This window comes from Arvicanthis niloticus, chromosome X, assembly GCF_011762505.2.
Source record: "Arvicanthis niloticus isolate mArvNil1 chromosome X, mArvNil1.pat.X, whole genome shotgun sequence".
Classification (NCBI taxonomy): Eukaryota; Metazoa; Chordata; class Mammalia; order Rodentia; family Muridae; genus Arvicanthis; species Arvicanthis niloticus.
Genome location: NC_047679.1, coordinates 82,452,183 through 82,473,390, shown reverse-complemented (window position 1 = coordinate 82,473,390; position 21,208 = coordinate 82,452,183). Strand labels below are relative to the sequence as shown.

The window sequence follows — 21,208 nt, the reverse complement described above, 5'->3', positions numbered from 1 at the left end:
ATTCTATCAGTGCTGAATTGTCTGACTGTCCCCATGATTCTATTGGTTGTTTAGAAGGGTGCCTTGCTAAGAAGATAAAATGTAATCAGAATATATTATATGAAGAAACATATTTTCAATAAAAGAAAAATTTCTAAAATGAAGTGTAATTTTATATGATTTGTTTTTAAGTTGTTCGGCAATGAGGAAGAATGTGCATGTAGGGGGAAGCAATTTTAAAATATTTATTGGTAAATGTAATATAGATGTGGAAATTTACTTTGTTATCCTTGAAACATGGTAAATTATCCACTTCATTATACTTGGAACATTTTACAAGTACATTGAACCTATATTGTTTGTACTTAATGAAGGGCAAGCTCATGTGGGAGGAAAACAAAGCCAGCAGAACTCCAAGGCATGAGAACAATCCATTTTAAAAGCTTTTTTCCCTGCTTATTGGTGTTGCTTTAAAAAACAGTTTGGTGTGGTCTTGATTAGCATTCTTGTGGAACAAAAAAAGTAGAACAATATGTTTGTCTTTATCTTTGCTGATTTAGCTTTAAACTATGAATTAAAATGATTTTTTAAAGAATTTTATTATTTAATGTATGTGAGTACTCCATTGCTTTCTTCAGACACACCAGAAGAGGGCATCCGATCCCATTACAGATGGTTGGGAGCCACCATGTGGGTTGCTGGGAATTGAACTCAGAACAGTCAGTGCTCTTAACCACCGAGCCATCTCTCCAGCCCAGCCAATGTCTCTTTCTTTTTTTTAATTCAACACAAAATGCTATTATTTTAAAGGAGTTGTATTCAATTGTTCAGTTCAGTTTAGCAATACAGAATACAAAGGAGTTGGGAAAAAAACAAAACAAACAAACAACCCAAAGAAGAAGTTGGGGCTGAGAAAATTATATCCAAAAGTTGAAGTCTCAAAAGTAGTCTGAGAAACAAAGTTTCTCTGTCACCTAATCCTGCTTCATTTTCAACCATAAAGATAGGCTGTGGAAACTCTCATTTGTCTTTCTAAAGGTCAGCCATAAAAACTGGAATCCATTTTACTCAAAGCAAATTTATCTTGAATCTGGAAATAAGGAAATTCTCTGACCTATCTTGTCTGATAGGGGCAAGAATAATTCCCAAAATGTTCTACAAAATGTCCCACCTTTTACCTGGGAAGAAGGAATGCTATATGGGTCAAGGGAACTCTGGACACATCCTACGGAGTTTCACAAGTCATTGTCTATTAGATCATACCAGATTTTCATTATCTAAAGAGCCAGGTCCAATCCTTGCAGCCTTGAATGTAAACATAAAAGTGGGCAGTTCATGTGGTTAAAGTGCATGACTTCCTTGAATGAAATCATATGAACTCCAACATGATGCATTGTATACATCAAGGGTATACCAGTAAAGTTATCCAAGAGAAAAATGATTCCAAACTCCACTGGATGGCCACACTCCCAGAAGTATATAGAAACACAAATTTGACTCTGAGGAGGGGGGGAGGTTTTAAAAATTTAAATTAAAAAAGGCAGCGTTATCCTGAAGTTATTTCAAGATCACAATGTTAATAGGGAATTATCTCTTCCTAGGAACCTGAACATGAGTAATTGCTAGGGACTGAAGAGATGGCTTCGTTGGTAAAACTTTTGCTGTACAAGTATAAAGACCTGAGTTTGGATGCCTAGAGCCCACAGGAAGCCCGGAGTGTAGCATGTATCTGTAATCCCAGGAGTAGTGTAGTGTGATAGGATTCAGCAACAGAAAGATGCTTGGAAGTCCACAGGCAAATAAATAAAAGGTAAGACATTGTGTTGTTCACATTTTCTTCTTTCTTATTTTCCTTCTTATTTTGTTTTGTTATTTTGTATGCCCATTTGTTCGTTTGTTCGTTTGTTTGTTTGGAGACAGGATTTCTCTGTGTAGCCGTGGCTGTCCTGGAACCCAAGCTGTAGATTATGCTTAAATATTAAAATTTTAAAATATTACATTTAAAGCAATAGGTTTCTAAAATAGGTATCAATTTTTAAAAATTAGTAAACAAAGTAAAGGATTTTGTTATAGCTTTCTTTGTGGGGGGCACCCCCACTGCTGTCTACTGCCACCCTGCCCCTGTTGTATGGTGCCTTATTCTTACACTTGTCTCCTTTCTCTTTTCATATCACAATGCTACATCTCTCTCTCTCTCTCTTTTAAATATTTATTTATCTAAGCTAAGTACACTGTAGCTGTCTTCAGACACACCAGAAGAGGGCATCAGATCCCATTACAGATGGTTGTGAGGCACCATGTGGTTGCTGGGAACTGAACTCAGGACCTCTGGGAGAGCAGTCAGTGCTCTTAACCACTGAGCCATCTCTCTTTTAACATCACTTCTTTTCTTCTCATAAACCAATTCCAGCGCGCGCGCGCGCGCGCGCGAGCACACACACACACACACACACACACACACACACACGCGGCTTTAAAAACATAAGAGAATAAGCTGTCAGCCTAATGCTCCATCTTTCATATAGGTGACTGGATTTTCAGATCTCATTTATACTTTCAACTCTTTGTTACTCCTATCATTTTTTAAATTCTACAAAAACAGGGAGAGTATTTGAGCATCCTTAATCTGACCACATGAGCCCTTTAAAAGGACAAAATTTTACCTATCTGTTGGAAGAAGGGGAAGGCAGATAGGTCTGAAACATGATAAAGCCTGAATGCATCACTATTGCCAGTCTTGAAGGTGGAGGGAACCTGTGTTAGCTGCTTTTTTATTGTCGATCTAAGATATCCCAAACAAGGCAACTTATAGAAAAAAAACCAGTTTGTTAGGGAGTACAGTTTCACAGAGTCCATGATCATCGTATCAGGGAGCACGGAAATAGGCAGGCAGACATGACACTGAAACAGCAGCTGAGAGCCTACAACGTTATCTACAAAGTCAAAGAACAAGATAGGGCCTGGTGTAGGCTTTTGAAACCTCAAAGCCCACCTTCAGTTACACACCTCCTCTAACAAGACCACAACCCCTAATCTTTTTCAACTACTGCATTGTGACTAAGCATTTCAAATATATACACCTATGGGGGCTATTGTCATTTAAACGACCACATTCCCTTTCCAGGTCCCCATGGGCTTGTGACCATATCATAATACAAAATGCATTTAGTCCAATTTCAAAAGTCCCTATAGTTTTTCACAGTGTCAACACCATTTGAACTACCAAGGGCCATATGAAAAGCCAGAGAAAAACTTAAGGGAGCTAAAAGCAAACTTCTGTCACAAATTATCAAATAAATAAGGACATTATTCCTATAACTTTAAGGATTTAGACTGTGTCAACTATCTGAATGAATTTAGGAGTTTATTCTCCTAGTTCTACAGATAAAAGTCTAAGACAGTTAATACCTTGATTTCAGTTGTATGTGGCCTTAAACAGAGAATCAGCCAATTTCATTTAAAATATTGATCTATACTAGTATAAACTACAAACAACTTGGTTTAAACTTATAATTGTAATAATTTGCTAAATATTGGATTACACACACATGCACACACACGATGATACATGTCTAGTGACTATAAGTCTCCAAAACATATTTTCCTATGTAACCATAACACAACCATTAAGATAATAAAATTAACATTGAATTAATAGTTGGGCATGTTGGCAAACAACTGTATGTAATCTCATCACTTAAGAGTCAGAGGCTGAATGATCAGAAGTTCATAGCCTTGATGGCCTACATGAGACACAATCTGAAACAAATAGTTTTTAAAAAGAAACATAACACTGATATATTACTTCCATCTAATCTTAGACTCAAACCTCACTAATGTTTTATCAGTTACTCAAATGAGATCCTTTTATAAAACAAGGAATTGGTTCAGAATGAACTGTTGAATTTACTGGTCATGTCTTCTTGTTATTCAATAAAACTTGCTTATATTTTGCTTTCATGAACTTAGTCATTTATCTTCTATAGTGTCATTTTTGCAATATTTTACTACTTTTGAGCATTTCATGTAATGTGTTTGGAATGTATTCACTCCTCTCTCCTAAAGCCCCACCTCCACACTCTCAACCCTCCCATGACTTTGAGAGGCCTTCCATCTTTAGTAGTGTCATTTTACTTGTTATTTTAGTTTGTCTGATATTTCACTTTGGATGGATTCAGATTGTGCATCTTTAGTATGACTACGGTGGTAGTGATGTTGCAGTATTCTTTTTCTGTTCTGAGTGGCTCACACTCTGTGTTATAGCCCTTTTTCTGACATTAGTTTAAGGCAGTGACTTCAAGACTATTCTAGAACCTCTTTCCCCTTGAAACCAATTATTTTGTGGAAAGTTACTTTGAGTTAATTCAAATTATGTGCATGTATTTATTTTCTTTAATGAAATCTCATATTTTCCTGGCCTAGTTCAACAGGTTGTGCTACAGTTTGTCAATATTTATTTTGGTGTTCACACTGTCCTCTATTTGGTTCTTTGATCCTGGTTAGGCTTCTTTCCACAGTAGTGCTTTAGCACTTTGATTTCTAGAACAATGAATCAGTTAAGGCTCAGTCTGTTCTCTTCCTATTCAACCCACACAATAAACATTTACCCAAAGAGTCCCTATTCCTTGTATTGAATAATGAAGTTTATAGGGCTTAGTATGGACAGTAGGTGTGATGGCTCTTCCTGGTTGTCAGCTTGACTACATCTGGAATGAGCTACAATCCAGAATTGGAGGGCTCACTTGTGATCCAGATCTTGAGGCTGGAAGACACAAGCTTCTAACCTGGATCTTGGCATGGAGATCTTGAGGCATAGTAACCACGAAAAGCTTAGGCCCAGGCAAGGTAGTACACGCCTTCAATCCCTAACCCTCACTCCAATTCTGATAAAGACTTGATATTCCCCATCTGACAATCATGTAATGTATCTGAATTGTTCAGGAAGCAAAAAAGATGGGATTGGAAGGAAAACAATGTAAACAAAGCAAATAGGCAATTACGCTTTACATATGACCTATCACTCAATTGAAAAGTATAGTGTTAGGTTTAAGCCAAAGTCATAGGCAGATTTTTGGTTATGTGCTATCAAATTGCTCAGAAAATAGCTGTTAATGACAAAGCAATCACACCACCTTCACAGTCAATTGAGGATATCCTCTGTGAAATAACTCCTCTAAATGACGCCAAAGTAGCTTCTTAATACTTGGAAACAAAGCAAGCAGCAAAGATATCAGTAAAATCTATGTTGCTAACTGTGCAGGAAAACAAAAGATATATTCATGAGACAGTCAGAAAATAGCTGTTGCCAAGCTTCTAGAGATAGCCATGCCCAGGCTTTGATGCAGGGAAGGGATGCTCCTCTGCTTGAAAGATTCATGACTATGTGTTCTGTGCATCAGTGACAGGAAGGAGATACAGGACTGTCACACTCATGCTGTACCTGGAACTAGCAGAAAGAGAAAGCCAAGAGAGGGAATAGGGCAGATGGAACTCTGGCTCATAATACTCCCTACTTTGAACCTTTACTGCCCTCCCTCATTCCATCCACATTATCTTTACTCTTCATTGATAGGTGATGGAGTCTTTGATGTTTTTGAAGATTTTGGTGGTTTGAATATGTTTGGCCCAGGGAGTGGCACTATTAGGAGCTTCAGCCTTGTTGGAGTAGGTGTGGCCTTGTTGAAGGAAGTGTGTCACTGTCAGGGTGGCCTTTAAGACTTTTGTCCTACGAGATCTTTGGTACTATGAAGGCTGAACACTGAGTGTGTGAGGGGGAATCTGAGGGTGGGGAGGGGGAGTAGGGGGTAGGTGGGTACACACCCTCATAGAAGCAGGAGGAGGGGGGATGGGATAAGAGGTTCCTGGGTGGTGGGGGGAATTCGGTAAGGGGATAAAATTTGAAATGTAAATATTATATCCAATAAAAGAGGGGAAAAATAGAAAAGCGGTTAGAACCAACATTCTTAATAAAATGTCAGCCCTCTCAAAAAAAAAAAAAACCCTATCTTGATACTAAAATTTGTTTTGAGAATTGTATATTGCAGAATGATCAGCCTTGGTGTATCTACTCATCAAGCAAGCTGTGCAGACCTGCTCAAACCTCTGAGGTCGGGGAATTCCATCTGGATGCAGTGAAGACACAGCATCAGAGGCTTATCAATTTGCTCTTCCCCCCACTCCTCTTCTAATATCTCAATGCCCATAATCAGCTTGAAGAAGGTAATGAAGAGTCAGCGCCCCTATTCCCTGGGCTTGGGGACTAAGGTGGTAAATGTTGGGCTGTCTCTCTAGGGAAAAGTAGTGGTTTTGTGGGAATAGAGAAGATTAGCTAAGATTTATTGCATAGCCATAACCTATTAGTAGAAATATGTACAATTATTATCAAGATTAGGATATAAATTCTTAAATGGCACCAATTTACTTTGATTACAAATTTTAAGGTTTTTATTGGTACGAGCTTCTTATTGATATAAAAGTTAGATGAATATTGTTACTCTCATAGGCATTGTACCAGTATAACACATTTAGGAATACAAGGCTTAGACCCAGTCCTTCTTTAACTTGTTTAACTGGTTTGAGATGGACAGCCTGTGAGTTAAGGGACTATAGCAAATTCATGGCTTGGAGTTTATTGTTAGGATGTTCTCTATGTTTTATTTAGAAATAGCTGAGTGGAGTTAACAGACAACAGTCCAGATTACCTTACATGAATAGTTGGTTTTCAAAACATCAGAAATCCACAGAATTGACGTGACAAACATTTTTGTATTAATGTTCATTTTGATTAGAGACCTGTCTGCTCCTGACAGCTTCCTATATTGAATTCTAAGAAGAAATTGAGCATCTTTGGAGTTACTCCAGTTGCCAGTTGTGGTGAGACAGCCACTAGACAAGAATTGCCTCTTTCCGTCCATAGACAAATTAGTGTCCAGAAAAGGACACACTTGCAGAATAGTCGACTGATTATATCTGCCTAGACAGAGTAAGCAGCCCTTAATAATTCTGGAGCACTAAGGTCTGTCAGATGATCCTGGGCCAGAAGGCGGAAGAACAGATGCTCCAACATTTTGTAGTAGAGGGAGTGTCCAGGTTTTCAGAGGTCTCTATAAATTGGTTAAGTTTTAGAAGCTATGCTTTGTGCTTCCCATAATTTCAGTTAACTCAGTCATTCTAGATTTCTGACAGGGTTGAAGACCTATAGTCTCATAGCCAATCCTGGCTATTTACTTTGAGAGAAAAGATCTGAGTGGAAGGTTCTCAGCTGACATTTATTCTAAGCCAAGGAAAAAGCCAGGTTCAAAACTAAGTGTTTTAGTTAGGATAGATGACAGAGGTTCTGGTTAGTCAACAAAATGATGGACTGGGTATTAGGACTATCTTGTACCTCACTGGTACAAATTGGCATTATTATGCTCTAATTGTATTTTGAGAGAAAAGTTTCATTTTAACAGGAAGGGTGATATGTAGGAGGAACTAAGGTGGGAGGAGTACTGAGAGGAAGAGAAGGAGTAAGAAGAGGAGGAGAAGAAGGTGAGGAGAAGCTAGGTGATGAAAGAGAGAAAGAGGGGGGAGACAGGGAGGCAGATGTTCATGTATCTCCACCAGTCAAAGATAGTTTTTATATCTAGGTTGGGTCGTGGTTTACACCTCTGATTGAGCAATACCAAACTTATAAAACCTTTGATTAACATTTTAAAAAATGTATAAATGCAAAAAGGAAAAGAGGGCATGGGATAGGGGTTTTCTAAGGGGGGGGGGAATGGGGAAAGGGGATGGAATCTGAAGTGTAAATAAAATATCCAATAAAAAAAAGACTTTTTGTCCTAGCTGCCTGGAAAAAAAATCAGTCTTCTCCAGGCATCCTGTGGATGAAGATGTTGACCACTCTTCCAGCATTATGCCTCCTTGGACACTGCCATGCTCCCACCATGATGATAATAGACTGAAACTCTGAACCTGTAAGTCAGCCCCAATCAAATATTGTACCAATATAAAAGTTGCCTTTGGTCATGGTGCCTTTTCACAGCAATGAAACCCTAAGATAGACGTCCAAAAAAAATGAGCCTAAAGATATTGTGTAAGGAAGACTGTGCTTAATCCCTCCTCATCCCCCCCTCCAATTTATAATGCCTTATATAAGAGATGAATTGCAAGCCTTTTAATATTTATATTGTTATGATAGAGGACAAAAGTTTACCTACTTTAGTATTATCTTTGATCCAGATCCCAAGACAGTTGCTGTCATTTGCAAAGTAGATAACAAGGTAGTTAAAGCAAATCTTGCAAATAATTCAAATTAATGCTGCTTCTGTCATGTGTAGACAGCCACCCACTTCAAACCTGCAAAAACATTTTCAAGACCAAGGTTTTTGAAGTTTGGAAGATTTCTAATGCGTTATATTGGTACCCATGTGTATCCTTACTTACAGTAGGAGCAGGAGCTCTTCTTCTTACCTCAAATTTTGGCCAGAAAGTTAAAGATCATTCCGGGTTCCTGGGACCTGATATCATTTTGTGAATAGTTGCAGTGAAAGCATGAGACTGAGTGGCCAGCTACTTTGCCATCTGAGTGAAGAATGGTTGGAAGGAGCACAGACTGTGCATTTGGGAGTCCTTTCCCCCCTCCCCCAAAGGATGTGCTTTCCAACAGGCAACAAAGGCTTGAGAGGGGGTTACAGGTATTTTAGTGCTATCATAGATCTTGGTTATGGTGGTCTTCTATAAGAGCAAGGAAACATTTGTAGAAACAACCTGGAGATATATTTATAGAAGCTTAAAGGCTAAGTATCAAAAATGGTAAACCCTAGGATATATATGCTCCCATACATGCACACACATTTTTTTGAAAGAGTGTTTTGTTGTTGTTGTTGTTTAAAGATTTATTTACTTATGTATATATGAGTACATTGCTGTCTTCAGACACACCAGAAGAGGACATCAGATCCATTACAGATGGTTGTAGGTCACCATGTGGTTGCTGGGAATTGAACTCAGGACCTCTGGAAGATAACCTCTAAGCCATCTCTCCAGCCCTTGTTATTTTGAAGCAGGTTTTCATTCTGGTGTCCAAGCAGGCCTCAGACTTTCTATGTGGCCCAGGCTGGCCTCAAATTCTCAGTGATTCTTCAGCCTCTTAAGTATGGATATTTCAAGTGTCTTACCATGCTCAGCTATGGTATGTTCTCTGTATGCTTTGAGACATGGTCTTCCTAAGTAGTTCTGGATGCCTGAAACTTTGTAGACAGGCTAAACACAAAATCAGAGATAATAAAAAATACTCCAAAGTACTATGATTATTGGTGTGCATCACCCACCTGACTTGTAACTATCCATTTCAAGAGAAATGGGTATCTGAGGATATCTTTAAAAAGCATAAAAAAGCATTAAAAAGCATAAAAAGCATAAAAAAGTAACTACCCATTTCAAGAGAAATGGGTATCTGAGGATATCTTTAAAAAGCAACATAAGAGAATGCCAACTTTAATTCAATTTCCAGAGTAGAAAATGTCAACATCAGATAAACATAATCACAATCATATCTATCATATAAGATTTTAATCTCTTCTAATTTACTATCTCTCTTCATGGAATGGAAACGTTCATGATAAAATTGGCGTAGTTTTCACTTTATAAGAGAGAGCAAAAAAATTAATAAGAAATAGATTTTGGCCGCCAGCTTCCAAAAAGTATGTTTGCATAGGCAGTGGAACTAAAGTAAGATTGATATTGCCTCCTACAAATTCTATTCACCCAATGCATTTGCTACACTGGCAACAATGTCATCTAACCTGTGAGATCTGGTTTCTAGACCTTAGATAAAAGCAGGAAGGGATGTAACTTTAGGTAACTTTGTGAAGCATTTTTTTTTCAGCCTAGCCTTTGTTATTCTGTCTGCGAAGACTCTGCCCTCCCTAACTTGTTTGTCCTTTATCTCTTTCAGGAAGTTCTTTAAATTCCTCTGATATCTCCAGCAAGACTGGAACTTGACATGGCTCTTGCATCCAGTTAGTGATGCCAGATCCACGGGTATCAAAACGAGAAGTCTGGAGGGAAGATCTGATTACTTTAATCTACTTCAGAAATGGCATATAACAAAATAGTCCTAGACTGGAGAATTCTGTTAGCTGCTAACTGCTGTTATGATTCTGTGGCAGAAACAGGACACATATTAACTAAATTCTGTTCAGTTTTTCTGCCTGGATTTGTCCACAGGAGCTGCTTTTTCCACACTGCATTACAGGTAGGTGACTGATTTCTGGCTTTTGGACTCTGAGCAAAACTGGGTACCAGTTTTCTATCTTCCTCATGAAACTCCATCATAATTTCTCAGAAGCCCCCCCCCCTTTCCCCTCTAGATTCCAGTTGCATATAAACACAAAACAAGCCGGGCGCTGGTGGCGCACGCCTTTAGTCCCAGCACTTGGGAGGCAGAGGCAGGCGGATTTCTGAGTTCAAGGCCAGCCTGGTCTACAGAGTGAGTTCCAGGACAGCCAGGGCTACACTACACAGAGAAACCCTGTCTTGAAAAACCAAAAAAAAAAAAAAAAAACAAAAAAAAAAACAAAAAACCAAAAAACAACCCCCCCCCCCCAAAAAAAAACAACAAAAAAACCCCCCACAAAACAAAAACTTCGATAGTTGGATTAAAAATGATGGTGCTTCTTGTTTCTTTGGCCATCAAAGGATTGTAGGAGTAGATCCCGCTTCTTCCTATCTGCATTGAACAAAACAATATCTGAGTCATCGTTATAATTTCATTAAACCTCTAAGATTGCAGAAAGTTTTACACATGTACTTATTGCTAGTAGAGAAATGGGTAGGTTGACCATTGATTTCTGATTTGATTTGAGTTATTAAAGTCTCCTAATTCGGGGTATGGAGAGATGGCTCAGCAGTTAAGAGCACTGGCTGCTCTTCATGAGTTCAATTCCCAGCAATCACATGGTGGCTCACAACCATCTATGGGGAAATCTGTTGCCCTCTTCAGGCAGGCGGATGTATATGCAGCAGAGCACTCATACATTAAATAAATAAAATTTTAAAAAAATTTCATGTCAAGGCAAAATAAATTATTCAAAAAAACCTCCTAATTATGGAAAACAAAGATCAGATAGGAGCCACTAGTAGTTAGTGTAGATTACCTCTTAATTTTAAAACCTCAATATGTTTCAATATTTTGTTCGGAGTCCTTTGATAAAGATCTTACTATAACACAAATACAAAGTACTGTGGATGGCTTCCTCACACTGATAAGCACAGTTAAATGTTCCGGGTCCCAAATGATAAACACAAAACCTGGGTCTCAGAAAATTACCCAAGAGCATGCACCTAGAAACATCATACCTGGGAATTTAGCTTATATTCTCAACTCTCAGATGAGACTGGGTCATACAATTTTTGCTATATCATGCTCATGCTCTCCCATGACATGTTGGGACTCATTCATCAATATCTCTTAATACAGTGGAATATTGGAAATTAAGCCCTTCCTAAGGCCTAATTAGATGCCTGGCTCTGGGAACTGCTTTAGTTGACTGAGCCTCAAATTAGCATAAGACAAGAAGACAATCTGTTGAATAGCTCAGCTTCTCCTTTTGATTTGACAAGCACATTTTATCATGTATCAAAAGACTTTTGTATTTGTGTATATATATGTGGAGGGGAGATCTGTGTTTGGATGTGTGTACATGGTCTGTGCATATACATGTGTTGGTGTGCTCACACAGATGAGTACATACAGAGGCCAGAAGAGGATGAGAGGACAGTGGATTTCTTCAGCACTCTCTGCCTTATTCCCTGGACAAGATCTTTCATTGGAGTGAAAGCTTACAACATTAGGCTAATCTGAGTGGCCAGTGATCTCCCAAGATCTGCCTGTCTCTGCTTCCCAACTCAGGGTTATATTCATATGCAGGCCTGCCTGGCTTTTTATGTGGGTGCTAGAAATTCAAATTCAGATATGCCTATTACAGCAAGCCCTTTTATCCATTGAGCCATCCATTGTTTATATATAAGAGGCTTTGCACATTTTTAATGTTATTGATTTATTTTGCAAGTTGGAGAGATGGGCATGCATGCCTTGGTACTGTGTGGAGGACAAAGGACAATTTATGATAATCTATTCTCTCCTTCCATTATATGGATAACAGGGATAGGTCTTCAAGCTTGGTGGCAAGCACCTTTACCCACGGAACCATCTTCCTGGCCCTAAAAGAATTTTTTTATACATAAATGGGCCTATGTTACGCGTTCTACTTCTTATCTATTTTTCATTATTGTGAGAGAAGCAGACTGGGTGTTTGTTTGTTTTGTTTTTTCAAGATAGGGTTTTTCCATGTAGGTCCTGGCTGGCTAGAACTCACTCTGTAGACCATGCTGTCTTTGAACTCAGAGATCCACCTACCTCTGCCTCCCAAGTGCTGAGATTAAACATGTGTGTCACCACCCAGGCACTGTTGTGTTTATAGTAAACTATCCTTCTGGCTAATTATATTCCACCCATTCAAACTGTTTTCTGAAGCAACTGCATGGTTACACTCTCATCAGCAAAGCATGAGGTTAACCCTTATCCCCACATTCTCATCCACCGTTATTTGTGCTTATAGTTTTGTTTTATTTTTGAGACTTAGGCTCACCACGTGGGGGGGGGGGCTCAGTCTCACAGGTCTCCTGTCCCTGCCTCCTGAGAATGATAATTACAGACTTGCACCCCACATCACAGTGCCAGGTTCAGTTTGCTTTCTACATAAGACACCACTAGCTGCGAAGTGCTTAAGAAACGCCTGCCTAACAACTCTTTTCTTACTCTACTTTTCCAAAGTAATTGCCCCTCAAGTCTGATTGTACTAAACTCTGTCATTCACTTGGAAATGTTTGGGTCAATGCTCCAGAGTGACTCAAATTTTGTATTGTTATTCAAATGATAGAGGTATCCTTAAATTTGTAATTGTGTCCTGAAGCATTTCAAGTGCACTTCCTAGTTTCTGATTGTCTTCTCATGCTTCCCTTTGGAAAGGAGCAGAGCAAGCTATTCTCATGAAGCCCTATCAATCTAATCATGACTACTGTGGGAACTTTTTTAAGATGAGAAAAAATAAAGGACTGAAAGACTCAGCAAGTTCAGCTCCTTTAGTTTAGGAGATAACAGGGCCCATATCTTTGACCCTGAGTGCCATAAAACAAGATGTTTTTATACTTACAAGAAACTTTTTGTAGAGTGTATGAATGATATGTCAAGGTTGCGTGCAGCTACTAGAACTATCTAATGAATTTAACAATATTAGGATACAAAGCTAACGTGAAAACATATAAAAATACCCCCTCCATTCCTTCTGCCAGACATTTTGTCACAGAAACAAGATCCACTCATACAAATGCTTTGGAACATAGGCTTGACTTTTCTCTCACACCTTCTCTCATTAATTATTGGGCTTTTACTTCAAGTCTTGCTCCACAATATAAAAGCAGGCACATTTCCCTAAGAACCCCAAATCCACAAACATGAACACATGAAAGACTGACAGGGATATCACTTTGGTCATCTTTTGTTGCATTTTATTCGTTTCATACAAAGATTTGCATTCTCCTTTTCAAGGACTTTTTAGAGACACTCACTGGTATCCATTTGTCACTTTAAAAAGACAGACTATCACCAACCAAGTTTAAAAATTTTGACCCTCAGATAAGATGCATAAATTAACTACTCACCGGGAAGGCGAAACTCAGTTTTCCTACAGTACCACTCTGATCTGGTCTTTCTTAACTACCCCCCCCCCCCAGAAAACCCTGTCCTCCACTTTTGCAGAAACCTCTAGAAAGACACTTCCTTTAAAGTTTAAACAATGACATCATGGCCCCTGAAACTTTGCTTTTAGAAATTTCTTGTTTTTAACACCAAACAAATTTCCAGGAGATAGTTTATTATCTTTGTGTGCGTGTGTGGTATTGTGGGGTGAATACCCACTCATAAATGTTTGACTAGCACTTTACGACTAGAGATACACCTCCAGCCCAAGATGAGGCTTTCATCTAGCTTAACATCAAAAGCATAGTGGACCTATTTCCTGACCTTTACCATCTCTGGAACATTATGTCCTTATTCCATTAAAGGGACAAGGTCTTTTAAGTACTTGAACAAACTATATTTTGAATCAAAACTGATTTTTATTTCTTCCCAAATCTTTGCACTCATCCCTTGCCGGATGAAGGGGGTTTCTGTTTCCCTTCCTTGGATGGAATCATGTTCTGATTCCTCCCACTTTTTTACCTTTAAAACAGAACAGGTTAAGGGGGAGGGGGGGATCCAGAATTACTGATGAGCAAAACAGGATCAAGTGCTAGTTTTTAAAAGTACTGAAAGAACATTCATGAACTTTACTCAATCGACTAGTCTTTGTTAATTGGCCATGAATTTATCACTATACATTTTCTGACCAGACTATCATCTGCTTTCTCTAGCCAAAGGACACATAATTACAACTCAAAAATGATATAGGCATGGCGGTTGGTCTGAAATGTGTTTTGATTCAAAAGTAGTAACGTTGATAACTAAATAGCATGAACAACAGACATCAACAAGTGTACACGAGCATCCATTCATATCAACTGGTCATCAGTATATGCTGTAAAAATTTCCAAGCACTGTTCTGTGCAGCCCCTGGAATGAGAAGACAAGCCTCTTGGACTGGGAATTGATAAGATAAAAGCTGCAAACACAGCTCTGACAGAAACTGGCTGTTTGACTGTAGTAAATCATTTTCCTGTCCAGTTTCCTTATCTGTGAAATCAAAGTTTGAACTGATAAAACACCCCTAAAAGACCTGAAACTGAAACTTTTAAGGAAAAGAACAGAGAAACCACTTGAAGATCCCAGGCAAAAGCTTTCTGAATAGGACACCAAGAGCCCAGAAGTAATACAAACGGGACTGCATCAAATTAGCTTCTGAGCTGTAAAAGAAACAAAAGAGTCAAGCAAAAATCAAGGAGAATGTATTTGTCAGCTATTCATCTAACAGGATATTAATATCTAGAACATAAAAAGAGCTAAAAAAAAAAGTTGCCAGGCTTGGCAGCAGAGTCTTGTTAACACCTAGTACTTCTGAGGCTGAAGTAGGAGGATCATAAATCCAAGCCTTATTTGGGCTACAGAGTGAATTCAATGCCACCCTGACCAGTTTAGTGATAACCTGTTTCAAAAATAGCAAGAGGTCTGGAGATCTGCTCAGGAAAAAAAAAAACGCATTTGCGTAGGCTCTATTCTGTGTGTCAAGCTCTGTCTTCTCTTTCTCTCTCTAATAATAAAACAGAAAGTATAAGGATTATTTCGGACAAAGGAAGAAACAGCATGAAGTGGGAAGGGATGAGAAATAAGCATGTGTGACACACATGTTTGAAATCCATTATTTGTAAAATAAATATAAACTAATAAAAATAAGTTGTTCTGTACTCTAGGTAGATTTTTTTTGAAGTGCTGGGAAGTGAAACCAAAAGGACTTGTGCATGCTAGAAAATGATATACCATTGAGCTAGTCCTTAGAAATGCATTTTAAGTAGCTGGGAAAATGGATCAGTAGTTAAGAGCATTTGCAGCTTTTGCAGAAGACCTGGTTTCAATTTCCAGCACCCATATGTGGCTCACAACCACCTGAAACTTCAGTTCCAGAAGATCCAATACCTTCTTTTAACTTTCATAAGCACCAGACATAATACCCAGTATATATACATACATGCAAGCAAACATACACACACACTCTCTCTCTCTCAATACTTGTTTTTTTAAAAAGAAACACATTTTAAGAATGCTTTTTCTGCAGATAAAACTGTCCAATTTTTAACACTAATGCAAATACACTTGGCCCAGGGAGTGGCACTATTAGGTGGTTCACTCTTGTTGGAGGAAGTGTGTCACTGTGTCTGTGGGCTTTGAGACTTTCTTCCTAGACATGTGGGAGCCTTCAGATGAAGATGTAGAACTCTCAGCTCCACCTGCAGCATGCCTGCCTGGACACTGTCATGTTCTCTCCTTGATGATAATGGACTGAACCTCTGAACCTGTAAGCCAGCCCCAATTAAATGTTGTCCTTATAAGAATTGCCTTGGTCATGGTGTCTTTCTTCACAACAGTAAAACCCTAAGACAGGGAGATAGCCTTCATTTTTGATGTTGGAGATTAAACCCAGGGCCTTGCACACACTAGGCAGGAGAGTTCTACCATGAGATAAAACTGGTCTCTGATTTTGACTGCTTATTATGATACACAAACTTCTTTTATGAGCGAAAATGGATGGTAATTCTTACTCTGAAGAATATTGGACTGAAGGGACTTTTAAGATTTTATTAAGAACTTTTAAATTTACATTATTTCCCTCCTTGTCTTCCCTTATTCCCAAACTGAAAGTCTCTTTTTTTGATTATTACTGTAACACATTTTATGCTCCAGTGTTCTAACTCTCAAAATGTCTGTTGGAAATAGAAAGAGAAATGAAGCTTCATTTCTGTTGTTTGTAGCCAGACTTTCTTCTCCCCTTACAATTCCCCAACACTAGATAAGAAAAAGGACAGAGGGAAAAGGGGGCATCAATGTTGTTGGACTACTTCCTGCTGATTAAGGGCACTGAGTTCTTTGGAGCACGTTTGATCTTCACCATCAGGATATCTGATTTCTTGCTTCTTCTTTGCACACAACTACTTGACAAATTGTAACCAACAGCAGACAACCAACAACCCATGCACCTTTTGGGGCCCTAGCACTTATATACTTTCAGAAGAGCCCCCAGAATTCCAAAGATCATGCATTCTCAGAAATTATCTACAGCTGTCCAAATCATGTCACTGCTAGAGCAGGAGACAAATTAGTCAACTGCTGTGGACAGTCTGAACAGCCCCATAACTCACACCTGGGATTAAAATGGAAACATTCTTATATTTCTGTGTTTTTAAAGACACCAAAATGGTTGCTATACTTGATTCTTTAAATTCCCTCAGTTTGTGTCTTGTGTCAATTACAAATTAAATATTCTGCATCTCAAAGAGGGTGCCATACACAGTGGCACCAGGGAAATCCACAAGATATAGAGCATGAGAGTATCCCTGAGAGTTAGCCTATTTCAACTCCAGGACTCTTATGTACAGAGGAGACATGAGACTGGATAGGTTGTGGTAAGGATAAAAAATGAGATCTTAAGATATTAAAAGTGTTGTTAATGAAGAAGAACTACAGGTCAGTCAAGATGGATGTTTCTCTCAGCCCATACTTGCTTGGCCTTATAGTGACTACCCTCCAGTTTTCCATAACCCCTACTATTATAATGTAAGGCCTTGAAGTTTTTAATACTGTGGCTACTAAAATTAGTCACCTTGTTTTGTCTTGCTTAATCTATTACACACACACACACACACAACACACACACACACACTGTTCCTTACTGATTGGGGACGTGAAAAAACGAATTGTCAATGTCCAAGCAGCTGGGAAAGACACTATGAAGAAAATATAAGAACTGAGTAGACAATAATTGAGCATATATTGCCTTTTAAATTGCTTTATTAATTTCAAATTATGAAAAAAAATCTTTTTCTAAAATGGGTTAAATTGCCATGCTGATAGGAATGTTTAGAATTAAATGCAACAATTAAACAATGTTTATGTAGAAACTGTTAAGTGGAAACACCAAAAGTTTACAGAAAAAAAATACCCCACTAAATACAAGCCTGTAAGACAGTAGCCATTTTATGAACCCAGACAAAAATCTTAGATTTCAAGGTATGAGGCAAAAGTCGTAATGATTGTCAGGTTCAGGTGTTCGGAAACGCCTGTAGGGCCTCATCTGCTGCTCCTTACTCTTTCTCTTGACTTCTGTCCCCTGCCCTACAAATCTCCCAACATCCTCTCCCCCTTCATTGTGATTAACATGTCTATTAGGTATGGCCCATAGAAAGTTAGGCACAAGTCGCCTGACTTTCCTTCTGACATTTCCCCCAGGCTTCTTGTTTTCAACCTCTTCCAGATGGTGGGATTCTTCCTCACTTGGTTTGGTGGTTTTCCCACTTTTTTTGTCTTTTTTGTCTTTCTCCATAGTGAGATCCAGTATGACTTGTTTGACTTTGGACGCCATTAATCCTAGGAAAGGAGAGACAAGATGCTTATTTCGTGGACTTAACAATACATAGAAAGGAGGCACAAGCCTGGGCCAGGACCCCTCCCACCTCAGAGGCGACCATTTCCCCGTGAACCCATTTCCAAGGCCCCTATGGGTACAAAAAACCGGAAGAATGGGATGGAAGAAAAGATAAAAGTAGAGGGAAAAGTTGAACTCCCTTAGGTCAGACTCAGCTTTGCGCACGGTCCCTTTCCCTCCTCTCAGTCCCCAGCCCTGCCCCTTGCACCTACCTGGGCCTATCCTTGCCTTCTCCTCTTGCTAGCGATGCTCACCACAGGTGCCCCGCGAAGCTTCTGCTCCTCGGACCTGAGATCAACCCAGAAGGATGGGTGAGTGGGTGGGAGGGAGGACCAGGACCTGTGGCGCTGTCCCAAGCGCCACCGCCCAGGCTCTTCCCGCCTCCTCGGCCGCCCCTGCCCCACCCCGCCGACCACCCCTGGGCCCCCCAGATGCAGGGACGCCGGGGGTCTATGGGAAGCTGTCGCTGGGTGCATGCTCCTACTCCCCGAGGGTCTCCGCCCGGGTCCGCCGCCCCCCTCCCTGTCCGGCGGCGCCGCTGCGCACAAGGGGACGGCCACCTGCAGCCTCGGCCTGCGCTGCGACCGCCAAGCTGGCGGCCGCTGGACCCCGGCCAAGGGCTCCTCGGGTCCGATCGCCGTCCCTCTCACCTGCTCCGCTCTTCCTCCTCCTGCTGCTGCTTTCTGTGCCGCCTGGGCCCACGCGCTCTGCGCCACCAGGAGCTGCGCCACCAGGAACAGGTGCCTCCGTTAGGGATGGCGGGCTGGAGAGAGTGAGCGAGGGCAGGTCCGAGACCCACCGAGGGGTGTGAGCCTGCGTGGGCTAGTCACGTGCCACTTGCGTCAGAAGCCAAAGCTCCGCCCCCGGCCCCAGCCCCTCTTTCCGCCCCCAGTGTCTTGCAGTGCAAAGTTCAGGTCCCTTCTTCACCTCTGGGTCCCTTTAACGTCTCCAGGGTGGGACCAGTCTCTTTGAGCCTTGGGCATTTCATGGCCTGACAAAAAGAAGGGCCATGTGTGTGCTTTATGGACTGCCGGCCATCCTAGTTCTCTGGGAGATTGATTTTCCCTCTTCTCTGTTTTCAGGATGCCCCTTCTGGGTGCCCCCTCTGCTCCAAAATCTGGATTCTTGTCTCAGAATTCAAATGGAAATGAGGGCTGGCAAGATAGCTCAGTGGTTAAAGTGCATCTTGTGCAAGTTTGAAGATATTAATTAGAAAGGAACCCCAGAACTCCTGCAGGACACGTGTAAATGTCTTTTAGGAAGCCTGTAATTCCAATTTCAGAAGTCAGAGATTAGCTAACTGACTTCCTAAATACAGTTTAAATATCCTATGAACAACAAAGGACCTTTTACAGTTATGTTAAGAAATAAAAACCCTTAAGAATCTCAACCTGAGCAGAGTGCTAGTGGAAACACGCCTTTAATCCCAGCACCAAAGAGGGTGAGGCAGGCAGATCTCTAAGTTAGAGGACAGCCTGGGCTATACAGAGAAACCCTGTCTCAAAAAATCATGCTAGCTAGTGTATATTTGAGCTCTAATTTGACAGACACACCCTACCTCGAAAAATAAGGTAGAAGAGCATTGGAAGATGATTTACATAAGCACATGGACACATGACCCTTGTGTATCAACATGCATACACATGAGCACACCACAGGCACAGAAAGTGATGGAAAAATAATTTAAATGGAGGGGAAAACTGAATAGTAAAAAAATTAATGAAATATTTATAAGAAAAATAAGATTGCTAAAACGTATTTATGATGAGCAAGATGTCAAAAACACATACAACATCTGCTCCACCTACTCCACTTCCAAATTGTTGTTCTTTTTGCTACCATACAGAAATACAAGGATGAGAAAAATCAAATAGGAGTGATTTTTTCTAATTTTTTTCTTAATACCTTGTGTGTCTTGTCCCTTTTCTGAAATAAAGTTTGTTTTTACATTGACTTTATTTTGGTTTTCTACTATGGCAAACCTCCAACATATTAAAAATACAGAGGAATGCCATAGACATAAATACTTATTATCTAGATTCCACAGTTAAGTCATGAACAATTTTTTTCTCTATCCTTACCAATTCAATGAATTTATTCAGACATATTTCAAAGTCGTGTATTTCCATGATAAGGACTCTCCACATATATTCACAGTTCATTTAAACACACATACACCCACATATTCCACAATACTTTAATATTTATGTCTAATTTGTGTTCAAATTCCTAGTTGTTTTATATGTTTTTGAGGCTTTGGTTTAGATGCTAAATATGACCCATGCATTTGATTGGTTGCTGTGTCCTAAATCTCTTGTCAGACTTCTCAGTTTTCTCTTCAATTTAATTGTTGATGGAACAGTCATTTGTAGGATATTTCTCCACACCTTGCATCTTACTGTCACCATCATTAACATTTGTTTTTAACTTTTTTTTCTGTCAGAAGAGACCTAATTGTAGAAAAGAGTTAGGTTCTCTCAGGGGGAGAATCTTTGACTCTTTGTTTGTTGTTTGATAAAATAAATATCAATTATTACTTGCTTTCTGTTTTCCTCTTTTTGTAATTCTAGTTGGACTATTGACGTAGGAGTTTTTTAGGTTTGGCTCCCTACAAAGAGAGCCTTGTTTATGGACATGACTTTTACTTGTTAAAGTGGAGAAAGGCAAAGGGATGGGGAAGGGAGACTGCGGCTTAGCTGGAGATTAACTTTAGTTAATACCACCTGGAGACTCTGAAGATCAATGCTCACACTTTGATAGGAAGGCACTGATTTTGTACCCTAGTGCCTGTCTGCATCAAATCAGATATCATATAAGTGAAACAGCATAATCACTGGAGAAGGTGGCTCCCATTTGGTTGGGAACAACAGTCAGAGACAGGGGCAACATTATTTTTCACAGCCAATACTCATGGCCAGAACAGGCTTCATGGGTATGGCCTATGGTATATATAACACAGCACATATGGTGTCTTAGTTAGGGTTTTACTGCTGTGAACAGATACCATGACAAAGGCAACACTTATAAGGACAACATTTAATTGGGGCTGGCTT

The 21,208-nt window shown here is 39.7% G+C and overlaps 1 protein-coding gene across 1 annotated transcript; it reads right to left on the bottom strand.

Annotated features, from left to right (window-relative positions):
- Positions 1-17,503: 17,503 nt before the first annotated feature.
- On the bottom strand, positions 17,504-18,968 carry Bex4 (brain expressed X-linked 4). Its single transcript, XM_034485571.2, has 3 exons — positions 18,806-18,968; positions 18,368-18,443; positions 17,504-18,097 (listed from the first exon to the last, which is right to left on the bottom strand). The coding sequence occupies exon 3, from the start codon at positions 18,090-18,092 to the stop codon at positions 17,736-17,738; it is 357 nt and encodes a 118-aa protein (XP_034341462.1). The 5' UTR covers positions 18,093-18,097; positions 18,368-18,443; positions 18,806-18,968; the 3' UTR covers positions 17,504-17,735.
- Between the last annotated feature and the right edge of the window lie 2,240 nt (positions 18,969-21,208).

Coding starts and splice junctions, on each gene's coding strand:
- Bex4 (XM_034485571.2), bottom strand. CDS start 18,092: ATGGCGTCCAAAGTCAAACAAGTCATACTGGATCTCACTATGGAGAAA.